This window comes from Dermacentor silvarum, chromosome 3 (genome assembly GCF_013339745.2).
Source record: "Dermacentor silvarum isolate Dsil-2018 chromosome 3, BIME_Dsil_1.4, whole genome shotgun sequence".
In the NCBI taxonomy this organism is placed as follows: domain Eukaryota; kingdom Metazoa; phylum Arthropoda; class Arachnida; order Ixodida; family Ixodidae; genus Dermacentor; species Dermacentor silvarum.
The window spans coordinates 56,701,364-56,726,328 of NC_051156.1; the positions used below are offsets into that span (position 1 = coordinate 56,701,364).

The following is a 24,965-nucleotide window of genomic DNA, read 5'->3' on the forward strand; positions in this document are numbered from 1 at the left end:
TTTCTTGCCGAGGCGGGATTCAAACTGCGTACCCCCGGTCCCAAGACGAGGTCGTAACCACTGGCTATACAGCCACTTTTTTTTCACGGTATTTATTGCGGATATAAACGTACATGCGCAAGTTATTTTCATAGCGGCCAAACATCATAGCCGCGTCTACAAGCACAAAACAAACACTTCACAGTTAAAATTATCACAGTAACAGTTCTAGAGGATACACTGCATCAACAATGGATACCAGTCAGGTTGCGAGTCTATTGATCATAGATGTTTTTCGTTGTGAAATCACCCGAATGAAATGTGACTTCAAAGATACAATTGAGGGGTTCTGCATTCCGATCCAGCATGCAAGTTTTCCATAAACTGTGCAACGCCATAAGTAGGAGTATGTCAAAAGGCACATCTTCACATTTAGTGGTATCAGATATAGTATCATATGCGGATTTATATCAAGATTCTTTTTTAAATTCCTTTTGAAGAATGTCCCAAAACCAATATGGCAGTCCTTGCAATCAATAACGCAGTTTTCTATAGTTCCGGGTACATTACAGAGACGACAGTTAATCGAAGGTACCAAACATGCCCTTCCTATTTAATCTGGTTTTAACAGGTAATGTTTCAGTGCGCACTTTGAAGAGAATGTTTGTAGTGTGCAGGAATAGGCATTTTATAGACTCGTGCAAGCACGTCATCTCCAGGTAAGCCGACCTCCAGCGATCGTACAACGGAGGTTCAAAAAGCATGTCAATTCGATCTTTATACTAATTTTTCCTTGAGATAGAGAATCTCGCTGCAAGAAAACACACTGAGAGGCACAGTTCACGCATGAATCCTGCAAATATGTCCAGACGTGATGCAAAATTTGCCGAAATTACTAAATTTGGTAAAATGTTGACGAGATTAACTTGCAAGAACTGTAAGAGCGCGGGCGATGTCCGCGAAGTTCCGGACAAAGCGACGAAAGTAGGAACATAATCCTGCAAAACTGTGGACGTCTTTGGCTGAACGCGGCACGGGAAATTCTTGCACAGCTCGCACCTTGTCGGGGTCTGGTTGAACACGGCAGCACTAAGGTGACCGAGCATAGTTATCTCGCGCCGCCCGAAACGGCACTTGGCGGAGTTCAGCTGAAGGGTGACTTTTCAGATGACTTTTCAGTCAAGTATTTTCTTCAATTTTTTATGGAACGACCTCACATATCCAATTTCTATCGCAATTGACCGAACCTCTTGCTTGAAAAGCTCCCTAGACGCAATTAAAGGCATCAGCCAAACAAGTTTTCAGCGCCAACTGCACACGAGAAATGAAGTCCCCATCGTTCTCAAGTCACGAGTTAAGTTTCCAGAACGCCAAGTTCGGTCTGAAATTTGAACGAGATTTTTTTCCAATCTGCGTGGTAACAATGAAATGATCTGAAAAAGAAACAGGTTCTGCTTTACAGGACATTTCAGGGGATATCAGAACCAATGAAACATAAATGTGATCAAGTCGTCTGTGGGTACTTCCTTGTGCATGTGTATAAGAGGGGAGGCTACTCGATGCCCTGTGTCAATCAGTCCAGTCTTCTTGACTATATGAGACAACACTTCAGCACTCCTATCACTAGGACTAGGCCCAGTATAGTCATCTGGATTGCACACACAATTGAAATCGGCCATGAACAAACATTACGGTTACAGTCAACTAAGCTAGCTATGTTCTCAAAAAGGTTAATGCGTCGCGGTGCATCGTTAAAGACATATACAGTGAATTGCACCTTGGCAAGGCACACAACATAAATCGCATTGTATAAATCGTCCCTCACTGTCTACATTAAATGCGACAGCACAATATGGTAAATTCTTCCTGAGAAACAAATGGCAGCCCACTGAAAGGCCCACAGCATGCGACACAAATACATGAAATACAGAGAGAAATGGCTTCAAAGCCTTCTCAGTCTCCTGATCGCTATCAATCTTCGTTTCTTGAACGGCTACGATAGGCTATACAGCCACGCTTGCAGAACATGCATTTATGCGAACGATATGAATGTGTTCGAGCGTCGTCGTCTTCGTACACAGCTGGCGCGTTCGCACGCTCGTGCTTTGCGAGGTGAAGATGTCTTGAGCGCTATGAGAGCGAGACGCATTCACGGTGCGGGTTTGCTGGAATGGGTTGTCAACATTGCAATGCGGTTTCGGTGTTGCAAGCTGCGCAACGCGCAGTCACTGCCGCGAGTCGAAGACGCGCGAAAAGAAATTATCATCATCATGAGTAATAAGATGAAAAGTTCGCGCGCACTTCTGGAAAATGCTGGGCTACGATCACCCAGCTTCGTTGTTTCAAGTGCTGCGCAACCGAGTGCAAGGTTAAGCGTTTTTTTAATGCGAAGCATGCGCGTCCCCTCCCCCTCTCCGTCCTCTCCTACGCTCCCCTCTAGGAATCCGGAGCGGCGCGCTCGACAGGTGGTGCGACAGCTGCATACTCCGCTGGGGGTGCCAAGGTGGTTCCGCGGCATGAAAATGACGGAGCGCGCACGCCTCATTCTCTCTCCTGTGCAGCGCCGCGATGACCGCTCGGGCCGCTGCCGCGAAACCATCTCCCGCTCTAGCTAACCATCTCCCCGCTGCTTCGCATCCACACATGGTTCCTTTTAGCGGGAGATGGAGTAATTTTTTTAAAGAATAGCAAGCGGGCAATGCGACAACGGCGGACTTCGGGCATACCATCAGTAAGGTTGTTCTCTCCGTCGCAGTCAAACGTGTAACCTCATTAAGAAACGCCAAAGAAGTAACCAATAATTAAAAAAATACTTTAATGAACCGTCGGGATTAGCCCAGTGATAACCAGCGGGGCCGCGCGTTTCAGCTTCGCTGGTTAACCGTCTGCACGGAGTGCTTGGGCGGTAAAATTTTTCTCGTATATCTGTCGTATATCGTATACCTCCTATCTCTCGTATATCGGACAGGCGGGTCGTCGTGTTAATGACCGCCTCATAGAGCATTCATTCTCGCTCAGAGAACGGCTAAGGAAGCAGTCTGACTTTGCACGTATCGACGTATACATGTTGCAAACCCGATTTTGAGCATAGCACTACATTGAAGATATACAAGAATCGCCTCACGCACGAAATATTTGAGGCCCACGTAATCCACTGAAGAGACAAATGCGTCAGCATCCCATCAATCGATCTGACGGATAAGGAGCTTGACTATACCTTTGATAACAGATAAAGCCTCAGTCCTCGACTATCCACGTGTGCATTCGCGTTAGCACATAGGCTGTGTGAATTTTCAAATAAATAATATGTTGATAGTCTGCGCTCGCGTCTGTTTCCTTTCTTGTCCCGTCTTTGCGCAGTTACCGCAAAGGTTAATATGCACCATACGAGTCCAGCTAATATATCCTTCTTCGGGATTTGATCCCGTGACCTCGTGCTTAGCATCTCACTCGCTTCACACCGTCGTCCGCACGCCATTGTCGTCATGCAGTTTTCGTGGTACAATGGTAATCACGCCATCGTCGTCATAAACTCGTCGTCTTCCCATTGTCCTCATACCGTTCTGATGTCACCTTCGTCACAGCGTCGGGTCTTGATGTCGCCGTGGTCATTCCATCGTCACCGTTCTAGCTTCATCATCTCAGTCGCCTCATGACGTCGTCACCTGACCATCGTCGTCGTACAGCCGTGGTCACACCATTGTCTTCATGCCGTTGTTGTTACGGTGTCGTTTTAGCATTACCATCACTTTAGAAACATCGTCCTATTGCCTTCCTGTCGTCGCCGTCATACTGCCTTCGCCGTTCCTTCGACCTTATTCCTTCTCCGTCATTCTAGCGAAATCACGCTGTCCTCATTCAATCTTAATTATACCACCATTATCATGCTGTCGTCGTAATACGTACTTCGTCGCCGGGCCATCGTCATACTTCCAGCTTTGTCGACTGGTTGTCGTCATACACCCGTAACCATCCCATTGTCCTCATGGCCCCCGTTATCATGCCGTCGTTATAGCATCGTTATCAGTTCGAAATCATCATCTCAACCTCCTCATGCCGCCGCCATCACACCTACTGTGTTGTTCCGTCGACGCCATTCCTTCTCTGTCATTCAGCCGTTGCCACTGCGTCGTCGTCACACAGTCTTCGTCATGCCGTGATGCTCCTTGCCGAATTGGGCACACAAGTGTCACACCAAACGGGGCCGATACCGGAGACAGCGTATGTCTCATATAGCCGGAGCTACGGTAGCCTCAGAATGACCACTACAGATTTTAAATAAACGTGACTCGACGACAGTCATTGTAACATGGAGTCGGCCGTAGTGTTCATGTGAATGAGTTGGTGCAATATTAAAACATTGTACATCAGTGGCGCCAAATATTGGCGGAAACCAAAGCAGAGAGCGCTCAGTTTCTTCTTTCTCCGCCAATTTTCACTTTGCTGCTGAAGTAAAACAGCCTGACGTGCAGTAACTTCGCAGCACATGACAAACTGTTCTTACGCCCTCAGGTATCACAGCCGCCTATTAGATGGGTTGTTTGGTGTTGCACACTCATAGACACTGTTACAAAATATTACTAAATTGTTCACGGGAGCCCTTCTTTTTTTCATTTGGCAACTCGTCTGCGGGTCGTGTGAGCCACCAGTATTCCTCCGGAACACAGTTCTAGTAATGAAAACAGTGCTAGAAACGAGTACTAGAACAAAAACAGCACGATCGCGCCACTAGGCTCCACAAATGGCTTTAGCACTGCGCCGTCTTAAAAATATTTTGTGCACCTACACATTTTGCAGAGGATGGTCATCGTGTTACCGCTGTTGTCGTACGTTGTACGCGTGCTCACTCAGTCTTGTATTGAGGTGTCTCCTGTACTGTCCCAAGTAGCGACGACCACAAGACAAGCGAACATTGTAGACAACACCTACTGTCTCAGTCTTCATTTCTCGCGCTGTGTCCACCACAATATACAGTGCTAACTAGCAGAGTGTCCCACCGTTTTTTAGTTCTTGAGCTGTGACCTCGTTTAAAGCGAGCTGTTTCTCACACGCAATCCGAACATGACTAAGCTTTCGTAACGCAGCATTTATCTCGTAGAAAATTCGACTCTATACCGTGCACTCGTGTATGGCATCTTTGTGTAACAAAGTACACAAACGCCTTCCTTGTCCTAATGTGAAATATTTCCAGAATAATTACATGCAGCATTACTTTACGTAACTTGCTTTGTTTTGAGACATCGGGTTACGGCATTACCTTTGACAATTCTGTGCGGTTCACCTCGTAAAAGGAGCTGAAGTGAGTGCGCATAGGCAGTGGAATAGCACCATCGGAATCACACCAACGCAGGTGTATTTCAACCCACAGTCACAGCATTAGTTGCATCAATAAACAAAATGCCCTTCTCAAACAGCCACACGCCTTCTCTTTTTTTTTTACAGATGCATTATTGAGCTTGATCTGCTTTTTCATTCCCTACATTCCTGATCACGCGTCTTGAGTACCTTCATTCTCGGTTGCCTCACGTAGTGTTGATGGGACATCTACCAAGAGCGGAGCGAATCCCTGCCACGTAACCGACTGACCAATCATTCCAGTAATAAGCAACTATTATCTACGCTGTAGAGCCACCAAACAGATTACGAAAGATGCGCAACAAGCGGCTTTGGCGCTCAGGAGATTATCTCAGAAAGCAGGCGTAGTCATGCAGAGTTCTCGGTTTTTCTTCTCTTTACTAAGTGGTTTGCCGCTCCCCTGAATACATTTCAAATTCAATTTCGATATTTCAGATAGCTATAAGATATTGTGGGGCACTTTAGCAGCCGCGGATTTCACTTGAGAGAAGAACTTTCGACTCGCATTTGACGGTACCAGGTTCGTTTCAAGAACAAGGACGGAGAGCGAGTGGTTGCTTCTCTGGACTAATCTGTAACCCCACGCTTGAAGAACGGAAGCGCTGATACTGCCGTATCTAAGATTCGCTGAAAAAGAACTAGATGAAAGAAAACGCAATTACGAACCTCGGAAAAGTCAGCGTCCACGTACTGCATGAGATAGGAACAGAGGAGATTTGTTTCTTGCTCATCGCTTTCTTGATCCAGAAGGTCGCGTCGGTAACCCGCAACCACGCGCACGTACTGTGGTGCACCATCGAGGAAGGTTAGACTCCCCACGGCGGCTCCGGAAGCCTGTAGCTGCAGAGCTACCTCAAGGGCCACCGTTGCACCGTATGAATATCCCACCATGTGATACGGACCACTGGGCTGCGTTGTCAGCATTGCCTGGGCAACCGAAGAAACATGGCGGAAGTTTGGTACGTTAGCCAATGCATCGTCACACATGCAAAAGCAAAAATACCTATGAAAAGGTACACTATGTGGCTGCTTATCGACAGCTCCTGTTTGTTGGGCTTCTTTGAAATATCAGCGCTGTAAGCTCCTTGCTGAATACAGCCTAAGATAGCAGCTGTACTGTACTGGTTTGCGGAAATACTTCGTATCGCACAAGTAGCTTTTGGCTGCATACATGCAGTCTTTAGGCGCGCATTGAACTGGTAAAGTGTTTGCGAGCGCTCTCATGCGTATGAGATATCGGGCCTCATGCCCACGTTAGGGTCCTCCTTGAAAAGACAGCGACAATTTCTTTTTCTGCGACATTTAATACACCCACTGGGTTACTAGGTACACCAATCCAAAAAAGAGAACTTAGTTCCCTATGTATTCATTGATTTCACTTTCTGGTAATTTGATGTGGTAGTTCAATTAGGAATTTATTAAGCCACTCATATTTTTCAATCCTTATTTCACAAAATTTTTCTCGCTCATAAATAAGTAGTCTGGAGCAATACTCCTAGGCTATATTATAGGGTGTAGATTACTTGTACTTTGATTGCGTGTTACATTGTTGCTAGAGTGAAACTCTGCTACACACCTTACTTAGAGAAAAATGACATGCAAATGAAAGGCCGAGCGAAAACGAGTTCCGCAACATACTATGGCTTTCAAAGCCCACTAACTCTTGAAGGAATCTTTATTTTGTGTAGAAAAGAATTTATGTGACGTCAGGTAGAGCTACCTGCAATTTGAATCTAAATTAGAATTTATATGCAGCAAATAGCAACAAAAGCAGTGCTGCGGGTGATCAGGAAAAAAAAGCTGTTTATTTAGGAGAGCTTACGCGGACACGGCCACCACAGGACTGAGCAGCACGTAGAAATTCTGGAAAATGTACAATACAATACCATAATATGCGTATATACGGTACCATGCAACAACAACGCTTCATCCAGCACGATCTAGAAATCAAACACGTGCATTAAAGAAGAAAAAATCGCAGTTTCTCCCGAAAGGATAAGCATCAATTGCGATAGCAAATTCGTAGAGTTATGCGGAGTAAGGGTAGTAGGTTTATCGTCTGCATAAATTTGGACACATTCGCTAACTAATTGAAATAACAAGCATGGTGTCAGCGCGCACAAGCAAACAATAGATAACACTCGATGACCGCAGACAACCACTGTCAAAACGCTGGCGTGAGCAAGCGCGACCGCACCAGCGAAGGTTCGTGCTGTCTATCGCTTCAACGGAAACTGAGCAGTGAAAGCACAGCGCATACAGAGGTAAGAGCCGTGTGGACATCGCTTTCAAGATACGGTGCGCGTGACAGCTCGATGCCGTGCAAAGTACGCAGTTGCTGACAGAGTAGAAGCCGCACCTCCTCCCTCCCGCGCTGCCTTCTTGCTTTCCTCCTTTCGCATGGGAGATTCAGTCGCCAGTTCCCCCTGCGACTGGTCGCAATATACGCATTTGGTGCCGCAACTAAACGTCGCCTCCCCTCCCTCCCTCCCCATCTCCCCACGGCATTTCGCACAACGGAAGGCGTCGCGTTTGCTCTCCGCCATGTGTTCCCTCTCCGTGACGCGTGCTTTCACTCGCGCATACAGCATATACGGCGTGCGGCGACGATTTTATCGTCCTTGGACTTTGTACAGAACCTCACGGCGACGGCGAGGACGGCAGAAATCCACTTGGAGTGTTCATGCAATTGCTATCGCAATAAAATTCATGAGCCATTCCACTCTGTGAAGGTGGACGACCAACGAAGCTGTTTAGCACACGACGCAGAGGTAACACAGTCGTTTGACACAATCGAGCACAAAGGATCTTCATCGGTGTTTGCCGCCCGCTGCCGCCTAATGCATTCTCGTACTGTATTTGGCCATCGCTCTTTGTAGGCGCGCTGCTGCTCGGGAGTGTGCATTATACGCGGTCGCCCCATTAAGAAAGAAGTGAAATTGAAAATGGAGAACAGCAGTTTTTCTTTCGGACAAGGCACGAAGGTGCCGCTCCCCTGGAGTGAGGAAGGAAACTAGGCACGCACTAGCTTGGAACCACGACAAAGAGAAGGTGGTGTGAACGTAGACATGGCCGACGTGGGCCGCACAGCGGTAAATTTTCGGGAAACCTTTATTATCTCCGAGAGAGACTACTGGTCTTATAAATGGGGCCTAGTGATAACCAGTTTACTCTAAATGCAGATGTAAATAATGTGACATATAAGGTTTTGCTTAGAATGGAGTGATTTTACATCAAATTCGGGACCTGAACTTTTGCCCACGGAGTTGAAAAGTCCACGCAACTCTAGCCATAAACAGCTTCGCTGTAAAACGACAAGTTCAAATGAGACGTGATATCGTAACAAGTACCCACAAAGCAGCACGATATAATACATAACAGAAAAAATTCAGGGCATAACAATTGTAGCACCGGCCGACAGGCATTTTCTGCAATCAGCACTTATTCAATAGTATACTTCTCTGTTTTCATAATAAAATTTAAGTCAGTGTTTTCCTCATTGTACTTGGTGCTCGGCATTGTGAGCAACAAGACCTGTAGTTACAAGACCTGCGTATGTAGTTACAGTTTCTGCTAGCTTTTCTAACCTAACAATTATGTGATAATTATTTCCTAGTACGAGTTTCTACTGTTGTCATCATTTATAATTGTTAATTGAATGCGCCGGAAAAAAAGTTATGCTTTTTAAGAAAGCTCGCTCCATGCTCAAGGAACGGCGCTTTTGGTATTAGGTGAATTATTTTGATTTTGTAAATGTGTGAGTCCATAGTTAATTTTGAGGAGGAATAGAACATTGTATAGCAGTATGTTGGTTGACGTAGGAAAATACTGAGAGTGATTACCCACTATGCCTTGGATACCAGACCATTAACCGGCAGTATGCTTAACATAGTCGTCCCAAGTCATGCGATCTGCAAAGAAAGGTCCCTTGTGTATGTGGGACCACATTTATCTCACTATTATTTAGTTTGATAGCAGGAAGCTGGACATATCATATCTGTTGCGTGGACGGAACAGATTTGCTTTGGCTTTAGAAAAGTTAATTTTAGCAAATTATGAATGGCCCACAGGCTTATTCTGTACCATGAATTATAAACTCCTATTACTAAGACGGCAGCTGACTTGCCAACAGTATACAAGCTCGGGTCATCAGTATATGTATTGTATTTAGTTGCTGTATCTAAATCAGTTATTTCATTTATATAGAGCGTAAAAATAAAACGTCCCAACATGCTTCCCTCAGGAACACGCGGCGTTAATGGCTTTTTTTTTCTGAACATTCACCCGCAAACTATGCAAATTGCAACCTATTTTTGAACTAAGAATAAATTAGGAGAGAAAAAAAGGTAAAGGAAAGACAAGGAGGTTAACCAGAGGTTATCTCCGGTTGGCTACCCTGTACCGGGGGAGGGGTAAAGGGATGCGAAAGGAGAGAGAGATAAAAAAGTAAGTAAAAATAAAGAATAAAAAAGGGAAGGAAAGAAAAGAAAATCACACACGCACACAACACAAAACTGTTTCTGTGGGCACTGTCACGCAGTCTGCGACGGCGTTCTCGTGTTGCATAGTGTGAACGTTCCATCCTACGTAGCAGAGTGCAGAGTCACAATTAGAAATTAGAATAAATTAGAAAATTTCCCACTGCACTAATAAGATAATGCTCCATTTTCCTTTAAAGAGACCATGATTAATAAGGCGAAATATCTGGTATGATTACTTTACATGGCCAAACTACGTTTTGCCTCTGAGCGCCTGTCATGTGTGTAAACGTAAATATGAAGAAGGGGAAAATCACTGAGCTAATCGCCAAATAGCAGGCCAGCTTCACACACAATACTAGTTCTCATTCGCGATAAATACGAGGTGCTACCCAACAGTCCTGGGAATTCAGTCGTAAAAAATAAGTTCACCATAACGCCTAATCAGCACTTTCTTCTTCAAAGTAGTCCCCTTGAGCATGTATACAGCGATCCCAGATTTTCTGCAACAATTCGGTTCATTCGTGGAACTCTTCAGGCGACAGTGTGTTGAGGATCGCCTGCGATTCCTACTGGATCTCTTAAACAGTGCCTAACCGACGTCCTTTCAGCCTAAACTTCAACTTTGAGAACAAGAAAAAGTCATAAGGGACGAGGTCAGGTGAAAAGGGTGGGTGCAGGGTGGGTGCGGCCGCACTTTTATTTGTTTGGAAGTCAGGAACTGTCGAACAACAAGTGATGTGTGAGCGGGCGTGTTTTCGTGATGAAGAAGCCAGCTGTTCTTGCACTTCTCCGGACGTTTGCGACGAATGCGCTCTCTTAAGCACCTCAAAACGTCACAGTAAACCTCGCTATATACGGTTTGCCCAGAAGGTACGAAATCTTTGTGGACAATTTCATGTAGGTAAAAAAAAAACTATGAGCATGGAGTTCACATTGCCGTGAACTTGACGTGCCTTTGTCGGTCGCCGGGAATTTGGCGAATTTCATTGCGACGACATCCGTTTAGTTTCAGGATCGTAGCCATAAACCCATGTCTCATCCCTGGTTATTACCCTGGAGAGCAATGTGGTATTGTCTCCTACTTGTTGCTTCAGTACTGTACACAGTACAGCTTCTGTTCGTCATTGAGCAGTCGTAGCACGAATTTTGCAGAAATGCGCCTGACGTTCACAACATGGGACAAAATTCGCTGAACTGTGCCGTACGACTGTCCCACAATGTCGCAGACATCCTTTATAGTTAGCCTGTGATTTGCAAGGATGGCCTTACGAAATTCCGCTGTCATTTCCGGGGTTACGCTCGTAGACGGGTGTCCAGAACGTTCATCGTCGTCAACACGCATTCGACCCTCTCTGGAGCATTTATGCCATAAAAACGTCCTACTTTGTCTCATGGCGTCGAATCCAAAGGTGTCCTCTAGCATAAGATGAGTTTCTGCCGCAGTTTTGCCAAGTTTAAAACAAAACTTTATCCATATTCTTTGCTCCTTGTAGTCTGCTACATTGGTTGCTAAGAAATGCGCGAAATTAGTTAGACATTGGGTTGCAAAACAACTCTTCGCAAAACAGTACTTCTCAGATGCAAATCGTTCAGCACACTGATCCGCAAGGCATACTGCTAGCTACATTTAGCGGCGGAAATGTGTACCACACACACTCAGTTTGCCCGTTTTTTTCAAAGTCCCGGAACATTTAAGTAGCATCGTGTACATGCAAATTATTGCGATATCAATTATATGGACACTCCAAAGCGGATTTCTGCCATCGGCGTCGCCATCGCCATCGCCGTTAGGTTCCGTATGACGTCAATCACGATGAAATCGTTCCCGCGCGCCGGACGCTGTATGTGCGAGTGAAAGGGCGCGAGGGACCAACGCGCGTTCTGCGCCGTGCTCCCTGAAGGGCTGCAGAATTAAGCGTCTCTTTCCTGTGTTACAATCGTCGTATATATATATATATATATATATATATATATATATATATATATATATAGAGAGAGAGAGAGAGAGAGAGAGAGAGAGCAAACGCGACTTCTTCCGTCGCGAAAAAGGCCGTGGGGGGACGGGAGGGAGGAAGGGGAGGCGACGTTTAGCTGCAGCACCAAAAGGTATTTATATAAAAAAAACGTTGCGAGGCGAGAATGTGGTAAAGACTTCCGACGCTGCTCGACGAGTTTCCCGTTCTGATCTCGTCGAAAATCTCCGAGCCGCTCCCAGAGGCCCTGGCAACAGTCACCAACACCGCACGCGTTCTGTGCGAACACGGGCAAAACGGCGACGGCGTCGACAACAGTTCTGCGCGTTGCTGGTGCTGCTGCATGTCCAAGTTTATACAGCCGATAAAACTACTATCCTTACTATGTATAGCTCTCTGCTAAGTTGCTATCGCAATTGATGCTTCGCCTTTCGGGTGAAACTGCGACATTTTATGATTAGCAACTAACAGAGACCGGTAGCAATAAATTTAGTGCGAGAGCGTTCCTGAGCCTTGCCCTATTCTTTGTGAGTGTCTTACCTTCAAGTAAGTCGATGCCATTTCTGTGATTGACCGCAAAGGTACGTCGGTTGTCCGCTGTAGTCCAACAGCGCGTACAGGAAGGTACCCTGCCAGCTCTGTCAAGGCACGCACATGACCCTCGATTGGATGCAGGAAGAACACTGGGCTGGATCCTCCGAGGCCATTCATTTCAACCACGAAGTTTTCATGTACTGCTTTGTCGAACAGCATGAGCCGTGGCGAGTTTGATAAGTCGACGAAGTCTAAGAGATAAAAAAAAATACAGCACTCTCATGAACTTATGTGTATCATTGTCTCTACACGTATTCGTGATACACGGGTTCATTGCGTTATCTGTGTGTGGTACACAGATTGTCACTTTGTTACAGTCAGCAGCGGCAACTGATTGTACTTCCCTGCAAAACGCTCGCATCTTTGAATATCTACAATAATTCATGAAGTGGATGGAATCCATTCACGAAGTGGGCGATTGCTCTATGTCTACAAAGTTGACTGCTCCACCTCCACGACTGGATATAGTAAAATGATAAGCCTGCATTTGTACAGAAAGAAATACAAAAAGCATTTCTTCATACGAGTGCGTCTGCCGACTTTTTATCTTGCATACAAGTTTGTTATTCTTATATCTCCTGCACCTAGTTCTCTGCCACAATCAACGACGTTTGTTCCATTCCTTTAATACAGCGGACGACATCTTATCTCTGATTACCTTGATATAATTTCGACAAGAGCCACATGTGCCCTTGCTCACTCTCGAAGACGTTCTTATAAAGTGAGCTTACAGATATGTCGCCCGTACTACCACTCGTCTTGGGATCCACAAATTCGTTTCACGTTTCTTCTCCCTGTTTCATACTGCTTGACTACATTATTGGTGGCTGAATACAGAGATTATGTACCCATTATGGCAAAGACGCCTATAAAATGGAGTGCAGACCATAAGCGTTACAACCACGCATTTCATTTTCTTTTTGAACAATTGGCTCAAAAGGCACGCCGTTTCTACTGAAAGTGGTAGGCTGCTCTAACCCACAAGTTCGGAGGTGTTCTGAGAGCGCAGGTGTTCGGAGAGCGGCGAGGGTGAGAAAGGAGGTAGGCGCGCGCTGAGCAGCAAGTGGGTGGAGCTAAAGAGAGGTTAGCGATTACGTAGCGGTGGAGAGATCGAGGGAGAGTGTGCGCCGACCAGTAGTTGAGGCGGAGCTTAAGAGAGAAGTGATGTAGTAAACATGACGTGCAGGGTTCTCCTGAGCTGAAGAGAGCGTGCGCTGGCAACGGCGTCATTCTGCCGTGAGCATGGATAGGACAAAGAAGCTTCTTTCTCTCGAAGAAGAGGCGCGGCGTCAACGGCGTTGTGATGCTACTCGGTGCGAGCCATGTTTTGAGGCAACAACTCGGGAGCGGCTTCAACTACTGCGCGCAGATCCGGAATTCGGAGCAAGGGCTGCTGAAGCAAAGCGACGGAGGAGGGTTGGAGATCCAGAGTTTACAGAGAGAAGAGCTGTGTCTAGGCAACACTACGAAGAAGCTCACCGTAAAGATAGACAAATCGATATTAAAGCAAAGTTAAAGATAAGTAAAACTTCAAGTTAACACTAAGTATAAGCCAAGTTATAAGTTAAAGCTAAGCAAAAGCTAGTATAAGCCACCAGCTCCGCGGTTTCATCAGTCTTCGCGACATTATGTCTGTGAAGCTGGCTCAATTTCTTTTCCCATCAAAATGCTATTAGACGTTCCATTAGTCCTTGTCGAGTGCTGTCATCAGTTATTTTCTATTGTCACGAGCATATCTAAGCCAACTGCAGGAAAAATGCTTTGCCAAGCACGTACTAATGACCCGCTATTTTGCTCTATTAGGCGGACGGTTATCTCTTCTATAAGCTATGCGATTCGCCCATCTCCCTATCTACGACTTAAACCCTAAAAGAACATTATCCTTAGACAACATGATGTCCACTAGCAATCACTGTACGTTTCCGTTCGACCACTAGTATAGGGGTCCGTGTGTACTTTGCAGGTATCCTGCCTGTCCGATATGGCTGTGGCAGACAGTGCATTTTGGCTTTTGCAGTAAGCTAATTTACCAAACTAAAATCCCACCAAAATGAAGATGCCAAGTTACTTAATTAAGAAATTTTCAATGAATTTTATTCTTCACCTCATGGTACATACTTCAAATGCGCAATAAAGCTGGGTAATAGCGAAGTCATAAGCACTTAGAAGACGTCCCGATAATACGAGAAATTTCGAGATATTTCTTACAAAATATACCACCCAATTGCAGCAAGGTGTGCACTAAAATTTTGGGTGCCTCTATTTCCCAGCACGAAAAGAACGAAAATGCAAAGCCAAATGCATTTTTTATCGCATTACTGATACAAACATAATATAACTTGTCAATGGCTAAGCGTTCTTGTGAAGTTCATCTGATTCGACTGTCAGCAGGTTTAATATGAAGAATTTGACCTGCAATCCCTAACTGGAATAATAACATGCTAAATCTCGCTAACGAGTAAGTAAAGCATTGTAACTTCTTTTGCAAGTCATTTCCGCACATTATTATTGCATTAAACCGCGCGGTGAGATAATTACGTCATGTCTTAGGTGCTCAATAAAAAAATATGTTCGAAGTTAAAACAAATATATGCATGACACTGACAGACTTTTGCGACTTTGCAAGACCATGACCAGAATCTGAACAAATGAAGGAGAATTGTCGTTCCAGACACACAGACCCTCTTTTTGTGGCCTCCGAATAATTTCGGGGAAGAGAATCGTTTCAAGGTTCTCCTGGAACGTTTTAGAACCGTATGTTCGGCCTCCATAGCTCCGTCAGCCACGCAAAGCAAAATTGCTATGCTGGAGCTGTCTGCTATGAATGCGTAACCGGTTCTAATGAACGCTTTCAAGTGAGTATGTTTCTTCCTTAATGGGATCCTGAATCACCCCTCGTGCTTGTTGAAGAAACAAGTCCGCGGATAGCATACGCTGCTCTGAACATATCAGCCAAGTTTTGCAGTCGTGCGCGACGCGTGGAGCCCGCAAGCAGAGCGCGAAGTCAACTTTTTCTGAAACGCTCTCTTTTCTATAGAAGCCTGCTCCTCACTCTTTTCTGGACACTTTATTTAGTAATACGGCAGATGCCCATACGCGGCTTCTATTGGCCAATAGCAAGGAGGGTGTTTGGATAAGCGCACTTCTTACTACTGTTACTATGCATATTTACTGATTTATTGAAGCAGTTTATTAAACAGGCTGAAGTAAGCGAAAACCTGCTATCGAATTGCGATAATAATTACGCACTGCCGCAAAAAGCTGACTACTGTCTGCTGTCTGCTCACGCTCAGCCACGGCCGCCCGCGTAGGAATTAAACTTTGGCCACCCTGCTTATCGCTGTCCTAGCCGTCGGGTCTCGCTCATTTCGACTAGTTTGAGCGCTGAACTAGCCGATAACTTGGTTAAAACACGTTGACGGGCTAATTGGTTAGAATCTATGATATAATGCGTAAGTGAGACTGAACGACGACGTAGAAAAAAACAGATGCACATACACAGCGCTGTCTCTGTGTGTCTGTTTCTTTCTACGTCCTCGTTCAGTCCGGCTTACACATTCTATCATTGACTACAACCACGCGAAACATGAGGTCAGACCACACGCACGCTTGCCAGCATGCTCTCACTCCTGGCCGCTCCTAGTAAGACGCCTTGACGGACTTCTCTGCGTATGGATAGCGCTTGATGTGGCTGCTATCCATCGGTGAAGCTGGTGCAGGACAAAGCCAGTCCGCACTAAGTAGTACGGCCAGACTGGAGCATCTGAGCGCGAGTGGCTCTCAAGCCCTGTCGTGCACAAAGCAAACCATGCGCATACTACTGCAGTTGCACGTAGCTGTCTGCTATGTACAATAGATATGGCGGCCGCCACGGGATACCGCAATACATCCTCGATGAGTGCACTGCGGCTCGCTGAGGACGATCGCGTTTGGCGAGTCGTAGGCGCCAAAATCGGAAATTGTGGCATCCATGTGAACATCCAAAATGAACACTAAATTGAATGCCATGGTCACGTTCAGTAGGCGGAGCGTTGTGGGAACGCACGAATCCGCCATAGCATTCGCAGTGCAGGTCATTGAAGAAACGAAAACACCACTAGTGTTGTTTGCCAATAATTACGCTTCTACTGAACGTGCTGAAGTACTTTTTACGGCAAAGTATTTCTCAAACAGTTCATTTTAACTTCAAATGCATTTCGCTACTTCGATAAATAGTGTTTCAGGGCCCATTTGAGGACACAATTTCAACGTATAATTTTAAGCATAGAGCGCTACCATCTATTTTCAATGTTTGAAGTACCAATACTCGGCAGTTTTCTTAGAGATACCGTAAGGAACTTCAAGACTGCTGAAAGAGTGTTTCACCGGTTGCGATTGCAATCCAAACATTTTCTGTGGTACCTTAAATGCACATAAATCATTTAAATCTTTCGAGCATATTCCTCCCTATGCACAACATTCCTGCAAAGCTTCATCGATGTCCGCAAAGTATATCGCATACGGAAAATTTTGGTGCCTCGGCGGGCACCATAAAACATCCTGATTCAGAAAACTTTGAAAATTTACTGCGCGACCCACAAAGTACCTACATACCGTGGGTTGGCAAACTCGCTCATCAGTCCACGCCCTCCAACTCGGGCCAACGCCTCCTACAACTACAAGCCTAGAAGGTGAGATGCGAACTCGCTACCCTTCCGTATCCTGCTCTCTGCTACTTTTGTGCCGGGGTGGTGCCGGTGGCCATCGCCTCTTGTAAACAGCCGCCCCGACGCATGATAGCCTGCTAGCGCCTGCAATCTTAGAGTCTATGCCTGCCGCAGTGCCGGCAGTGGATACGTGACTCCAAGCAGGGCGGTGGTGAGTGCTATCCCGCGGCTCCTCCTCGCAATGCGCTCCAGGCTGGCTTCTATGGGAGAGAAAGCGACGTTCCAGATATCTAGTAAAAGAAGGTGCGGCTCAGGTTGGCCAGGGTGAGCTCGAGTGAGTCGTAGACGTACGCGTCTGAGTAGGGAGTGTCTAGATGACTCCAGGAAAGCGTGAGCTTGAGTCTGAGTAAATTTAACTGAGTCTGATAGCTGTGAATCTGAGTGCCATTGCGTCGAGGTGAGTCCAACTAGTCTGAGTGTGAATGAGTCGAGTCCGACTAGACTGAAATTCTGCAGTGCTATCTTCGTGAAATTTAAGCATTATGCGTTTGTAGCTTTAGATCTTGTCGGTATTGAGTTCGCTCATTACGCCTGCGTCCAAAATTTGCTGTGGCTAAACATTATTAGGCCTGCATACTCACTCAAGGGTACACTCACACGTGCTCACATTTTCGCAGGCGTGAATATGAGCGAAAGTGAAGACAGGTATGAGTGGGTCTGACTGGAAAAGGGAGTGAGTGCAGTGAGTGATGACATGCGAGCACGAACGTCTATGACTGTAAGTGAGTGTGAGTGAATCCCAATGTGAATCCGTATGACAAAGTCAGCGCAAGCGACTGTGAGAGCTAGTGACTTCCGCTGAGTTTGCGATGACGTAACTTTGCAGTTGCTTGAAAGGAAAGAAGTGTGCATGTGAATGTCATTGAGTTTACATCGATGCGAGCCAACGGAGCTTTGTACAAGTGGGCCTAATTATAGCCCCTGCGAACTGCCTGTGGCCTAAGCTTGCGAATGATGACTTACTTTCGGACACGCTTATGAATCTGTGTGAGCGCTAGTGGGTTTGAGCATGGTTGGCTGAAATTTTGGTGAGTGAGCCCAACTGGGGAGTGAGCTCGAAAGAATGAGTAAGAATGAGTCCCATCGAAAAAACGTATTTTTGACTTACTGTTAATGATTTTTGTTAATTTCACCCACCTATGCTTCCGACTTCAAAATTAGTCCGGCATATTCTTTTTTAAGACCTACTGTATTCCTACCAAAAACGTCTGTGGCGGAATCCCTTCCATCCGAGCGCACTAGGATGCTAGAGACTGCTGACCGAAGATGAAGTATTGCAGAACACGAAGCACAGGGACACTGAATATGGCAACTCAGTTCTGCGGAAATCAGTACGGCAGAGCAAGATTTGTGAAAAAAGGTCATGATCCACCTGAAAATAGCACAAAACAAATGATTTCAGATCATGACCAATTTTACAACTGTGAACATTTTGAGAGGATCGCATACGTGTTTCAGTTCTAGCGTTCTGCTAATCAAGTCCCTCGAAGCTTTTCAGAATCGGACTACACGCTTCATTGCCCATGATTATAACAGACTAGCTAGTCAAAAAATAAAGGAATCACTTTCACTTCTATACCTGCAGTCTCGTAAGGATATTGCTCCATTCAGCTTAATGCACAAAATAATCTACACTGCCTCTTTTAAGACCACACGTTCATTGAGCCGTTAAAATAATAGCACATGTTTTCAACGTGCGTCTGGCGGAACGCACGCGCTTAAAGGGATACGGACACAAAAGTTGGCGGGTGGTTTTTTGCGTTGGAACAAAAGTTGAACTGTCGAAAATAACGAGTACAAGAAGCTGCTTTGCAAAAAAGAACGCGCAACATTTTATTTGCGATTTTCTGTTTCGCCTTGCCTCCAGGCGGCCGCCGGCAGAAGCTAAAATTTGACGTCATAACACCCACGCGCGGCCAAGGTCGGCCACAGCGGTCGCAATCTTTCGGGGGTGTCGGTTCCTTGCAGCGTTTATCCCCGTCGGCGCTCCACGCAGGTGGTGCGTCTTACATGTGCATTCCTGCGTTCGTCGCGGCGGAAGGAAATGCCCAGACACTGCTGCGCCCAAGGGTCTTATAAAAGCATCGTCGGTCGTGACACGCGGTCGCACACGTTTCCTAGAGATGAGAAGGTGCGTAAACTTTGGACACGTGCTTGTCAGCCATCACGCCCAGCATGGAGACCTCTACAAAATGACTTCATTTGCGCGGACCACTTCCTCGACGATGATTATGTGACCAGCACGGTTGGACTGAAAGGCCTCGGCAACGCCTGAATCTTGACGCTGTGCCCTTGGTCTTACGAAAACACAAGGCAGAAAGCATCAGCGGCGCGTTTGAAAAGTTGAGGTGGTATAGAGGTCGTTACTGTTCTCGCTCACTTGCAGCCTTCTTCTGCAGTTGTTCACACGCAGTGTTGAAGTACACCGCAGCTGCCTCGCATGCGTGAGCTCTTGAATAAGCAAATGTAGAGTGGAAATGACTAATAATTCTTGCACAAGTGTCTGCTACAGAGTGAAATCTTCGCGCACCGCCGCCGCGCCAGCGATGGAATCACTACGCGTGGCATAGCGCAGCTTACAACACCGACACCGCGTTCCAATGTTGACATCGCGTTCCACAACGTTGCAATGCCGACACCGTGTTTCAGCAGGCCCGCTCCGTCAATGCGGTCGCCTAGAAATCGTCAATGCGGTCGCCAATGCGGTCGCCCAGCGTCGCCCAGCCATGTCACTGCTTCGCGCTGCAGTTCTTGCTTTGCTTAGTCATGACAACACTCTGTGACGCTTGCCCATAACGTCACACTGATTATAAAGATCATGTCGCCGCGACGGCGCACACCCGCCTCTCGTAGACTTCGCACTGAGTAAATGTAACATGGACGGCCGAAGAAATACAAGACTACCGAAGAAGAAGCGGCTCAGCTGGAATCTTGTCGTGCCGCCAGCCGAGAACGAATCCTGCGATTGCTAATCCGGAGTAACGCGCCGAAGCCGGTGCTGCTAAACGCGCCAAGGCTAGCACTAAAACCTGGAAGAAGCTAGGTCGATCACGAGCTCCGCTGTTTACTCCACCCTTGCACCACTAGTGCAAGCTGCCCACATTTTTAGATGCGAAGCAGCTTATGGTCGGGGCTATGTCACTCCCTCCCACCCTCCCTCCCTCCCTGTGCCGTGCGTCGTCCACACCCGCACTGTGCATGCGCATCCTCCTCCCCCTCCTCTCCTTGTCTCATCTTCTCTCCTCTCGGCATTACTCTTCTCCGACGCTCCTCTCCTCTCCGGATTGCGCAAAGAATGGCAACACCTGTGGCAACACCTGCGGCTCCGCCTGGCGCTGAGCCGTGCTCCCTCAAGGGCTGATGATGATAAGTGGTTCTTGAGGGAAAGGGAAAGGTTGGCGCTATCTTCTGCAGCCCTTGAGGGAGCACGGCTCAGCGCCAATGGCTGCAGAAGATAGCGCCAACCTTTCCCTTTCCCTCAAGAACCACTTATCATCATCATCATCATCCTGCGGCTCCGCGCGCGATAATGCGAAGCTGCTCAATTAGGTTAGAGGCGCGACGGTAGGCGCTGCATACTCCGCATGGGGACGCCACAACGCGCACAACTGTTGTCGACGCCGTCGGCGTTTTATCCGCGTGCGCACCGAACGCGCGTGGCGTTGGTGTCTGTTGCCGGTGCCTCTGGGGACGGATCGAAGGTTTTCGACGAGATCAGCCATTACTCGTCGATCAGCGTCGGAAATCTTACCTACGCAACGCCACGATGAGTGCCGCGGACAGCGCCAGCGTCAGCGCCAGTGTCAGCGCCGTGGTCGACCCCATGGCTGCTTCGCATACTACTCAGGGTTCCCCGACGGGAAGATGGTGTAATTTTTTTTAGGGGAGAAGCTCCTTAGGGCGTGGGATGTCCTTCCTCCGATGTAGTATGTAGCCACCTGTAGTTTTACGAAGTGTTCACTAGATGGCGTTCTGGTTCCGGTTCCACTTTGCGCGCGTTCGGTACGAACGCGGGCAAAACGCCGACGGCGTCGACAACAGTTCTGCGCGTTGCTGGTGCTGCTGCATGTCCAAGTTTATACAGCTGATAAAACTACCTTGAGTGGACCCTATGGCTGCTTAGCATACTACTCAGGGTTCCCCTACGGGAAAATGGTGTCATTTTCTCTCTCGTTCCCGACGCGCTCTCTCTTTATCTCTCGTCCGTAGCTGTGGTTTACCCGAATGATCCCCCGGTGCTTCGCCCACTCATCATCATTCACTTCGTGGATATGCTGTTATTTTTTTGTATAAACATTGTTTTCTGCTTCTATTTGATTATTGTATAATGATTATTTATTATGCTTTAACAGCACATCTAATTAAGCTCTTGGTTAGGCCGTGTAGTACGAACAAAAAATTGCGCCTGGCGATGACGCCACCTCGCCTTGCCTAGCAACCACCTCGCGCAAAGGCGTGTGCTTCGCTTCCTCTCCGTGCCGTGCTCATGTTGCCTTGACATGGGACGTTAAGGAGAAGGAAGGAGAGCATGCGCGGGGCGCGCGCTAAGCTCGGGAGAGAGAAAAAAATGTGGTTGATCCCTCTTATATAGGAATCGGTATAGAACACGAAAGTGAAACGTGTCTTCACAGAAGTAGTGTAATGTTTATTGCACATTGATATATAATGTCTATTGGTGTTTTGTGGCTAAAGCGCCCTTAGGCGTTGATGCACCCACGCTGACGCCTGGTGGCACGTCTCCTCCATCACGACTACCAACGTCGATGACCATGAGCAACCGTCGTGCATATGGAAGCTGCACTACGCTGCACACGCTAGCACAACGCGAAAGACGAAGCACGTAACTGACACACTAATACAACGCGCAAGACAAAGCACGTAACTGAATCGTCACCGAGTCAAATCAGCGCGTACAGCGCGTCGTAATTGCAGCCTCCGCGATCAACTTCAGAAACATTTTCAGAGCTAATTGCGGAGGCCACGCTCCGCTGTGCTGAGTACGGTGAACGCCACCTAAGTGGCGTTGGTAGTGCTTCTTGATGCCAGCGTCCCTTCGAATGCTGGCATCGAGGCGTCGTAGTGCTGAGACCACCGAAGCGTTCACTGTCGGTGCGCGTTAGTGTCATAATGCAGTACTTCTCTTTTCTGCTCGTAGGCGGCGGCACCGCCCCGAGCAAGAGCGCGGGTACACGGAGGAGTGTTAGATATATAAGGCGCGTCTGTGTAGCTCTCTGCAAATGCGTTTGTGGCGCAATGGGTTAAACGCTCGGCGATCTATCGTCGCGGACCGAGAGGTCGTGGGTTCGATTTCCAAATTTTGCATGTTTGTGGAACTTTTTCTTCTGGTTTCTTTCTTTGTATTATTGCGATAGCAATTATATGGACACTCAAAAGCAGATTTCTGCCGTCGGCGTCGCCGTCGCCGTTGCCGTCGCCGTGAGGTTCCGTATGACGTCATTTGGAGAAGAAATCGTTGCCGCGCACCGAACGCTGTATGTGCGAGTGAAATGGCGCGAGGGGCGCGTCTTTCACGGGGAGTGAACGCACGGCGGAGAACAAACGCGCGTTCTGCGCCGTGCTCGCTTAAGGGCTGCAGAAGTAGGCGTCTCTGTTCTCCTTCACAATCACCATGTATGTAGAGCAAACGCGCCTTCTTCCAACGAGCGAGAGGCCGTGGGGGCGGGGGAGGGAAGGGAGGCGACGTTTAGCTGCGGCACGCAGTGCCTATTTATATCAGAGGCTCCGGCAACAGTCACCAACGCCGCACGCATTTTGAGCGAACGCGGACAAAACGCCGATGGCGTCGACAACAGTTCTGCGTGTTGCCGATGCTGCTGCATGTCCAAGTTTATACAGCTGATAAAGCTAATATCATTACTCCGTATAGCTCTCTACAAGTTTGCTATCGCAATTGATGCTTCGCCTTTCAGGTGAAACTGCGACAACTTTTTTTATGTTCTATGACGTATTTCCGTGACGGAAATACGTCAGTGAAGTCTTGGTGGACCCCGGCATAAAACACTTTCGTGTTAAAAAATGAGCGAGAGATAGAAATAAATTTTCGCTGCACCAACGAGGCAATGCGCAGAGCTGCTGCCTACGCCATCCGCGTTTTCCTGCGTTCGCGCCGAACGAGCGTGGTGTACGTGACTGGAGCCGGCGCCTCAGGCCGTGGCTCGGCAGTTTTCGACTAGCACCGCCCCGGAAAGTGTGGAGGCGCAGCTTGGACGTGACGTCACCGGGGAGATAAAGCTCGGAGCCGCCGCCATGGTGGCAGAACTCTCGTTGACTCTGCGGCGAGTACTGTAGCCTTGACATGGGACGACCAAAAAGATCCGGACATTCGAAGAAGAAGCCGCTCATCTTGAAGCGCGTCGCGCGGCCAAGTGAGAATCTTCGCGTCGGCGTCGAGCCGATTCGGAATGCCTTAGCATTTCCTCTGTAAAACTTTCCCAGCAAACAGCACATAGCATTTCCTAGCAAAACTTAGCCAAGCCTAATAAATTTTGGAAGAAGCTAGGTCGATCACCAGCTCCGCTGTTTACTCCAGCCTTGCACCACTAGTGCAAGCTGCCCACATTTTTTTTTCTTATATACTCGTATGTATGGTTTTGCTTACACGTTTATGTTATCGTGTGTTTCGTTCAATTCTTTTTTCGCCGTCTTCAATATTGATTCAGCAAACATTTTTCCTATTCAAAATTAAAGAATTTTACTACGCCTTGTACCATTCACTTGAGTTGTTTATTGCTGTAACACATCAACCCCCCCCCCCCCCCCTTCGCGCAATGTTCCAGGCCCTGGAACCTGTGAGGTAAATAAATAAATAAATAAATAAATAAATAAATAAATAAATAAATAAATAATAAATAATAAATAAATAATTAAATAAATAAATAAATAAAATGTAACCGCCTCCTGCGCTGCATTCAATGTTCTCCTCTTACCTTTTTCCTTGCGTGTTGTGTTGGTGTTTCTAGAGGCGACGTTACTCGCACAGCCAGTATCATTGAGTGTACGCAGCTCGTTGATGGTTAGTTGCCGGATCTGTTGCGTAGACAGGACTAGATCAAAGTCTCTCTCCAGTGTCTGCATCACCTCGACAGCCATGAGCGAGTCCATGCCATGCTCGCTCAATGTAACGTCCGGGTTCAGACTTGATGGGTCGCTGATGCCTGCAACAACGTCGTCATTCGCTACATGCACTTGTAGCTAGGGTTTATTACTTGTTCGAGGCTGGACTTGCAGTAAACACAGGCACTGACTAAGGTGAAAAGATATCGGCTCATTCAAACGTTACCGTTGCTCATAAAACCAATGAATGCCGAACACACACGGACCAGGACAGAACTTTTTTTAATATGCAGATCCCACGCACAGTGGGAATCAATCTAAGCGAAGCTTTGTACGCTGTTTGTTTTGACGATAATTAGCGGCGGTGTTGGTGGTGAATGTGTCATTTGTTGAGCGTTTAGTGCAATACGAGAGTGGTGGGATGATCTTAAACGTCACCTTCTGAGCAACACCGCTGTTTGTCTGCGTAGTCCCCAGAACACGCAGGGAGACGGGTTTGCTAGAGGCGTTGTTGTGCGTCAGTGCTAGAATCTCTGCGTAGATTGAGCATTATCATTGCCTCACATTGCACATCGCATCGTTACAGACGTGTGTGTACACAAGAACATTTCCTCCAGAACGGCTAGTCAGCAAGAGGACTGCTCTTGCGCGTTCGGCTGCTGAAGAGGAGTGTACGGACGTTTTACATACGATCGCGGCAGCGCAGCGTGCTTCACCACCACGTCTACCGGCAGAGACGTCAGCTCCAAGCACTCTATTCAGGCTATGCGCGATTGTAATGTTTGCGCTATCACAGCCCAGCA

General features: G+C 47.2%; 1 protein-coding gene across 10 annotated transcripts in view; it reads right to left on the minus strand.

The window, feature by feature from the left end:
* Nucleotides 1–24,965, minus strand: part of LOC119444370 (fatty acid synthase-like) — a 648,066-nt gene that overhangs the window by 357,616 nt on the left and 265,485 nt on the right. For 3 of the 10 annotated variants that reach the window (XM_049663311.1, XM_049663312.1, XM_049663306.1), the window contains exons 18-20: nucleotides 24,036–24,263; nucleotides 12,329–12,573; nucleotides 6,001–6,261 (exon numbers count right to left, since the gene is read on the minus strand). The exons of 2 other annotated variants lie outside the window; for them this stretch is intronic. In XM_049663311.1, the coding sequence (XP_049519268.1) occupies nucleotides 6,001–6,261; nucleotides 12,329–12,573; nucleotides 24,036–24,263 (734 nt within the window). The remainder of the gene's footprint in view (nucleotides 1–6,000; nucleotides 6,262–12,328; nucleotides 12,574–24,035; nucleotides 24,264–24,965) is intronic. 5 more of the 10 variants (XM_049663303.1, XM_049663308.1, XM_049663307.1 and 2 more) reach the window with 3 other exon arrangements.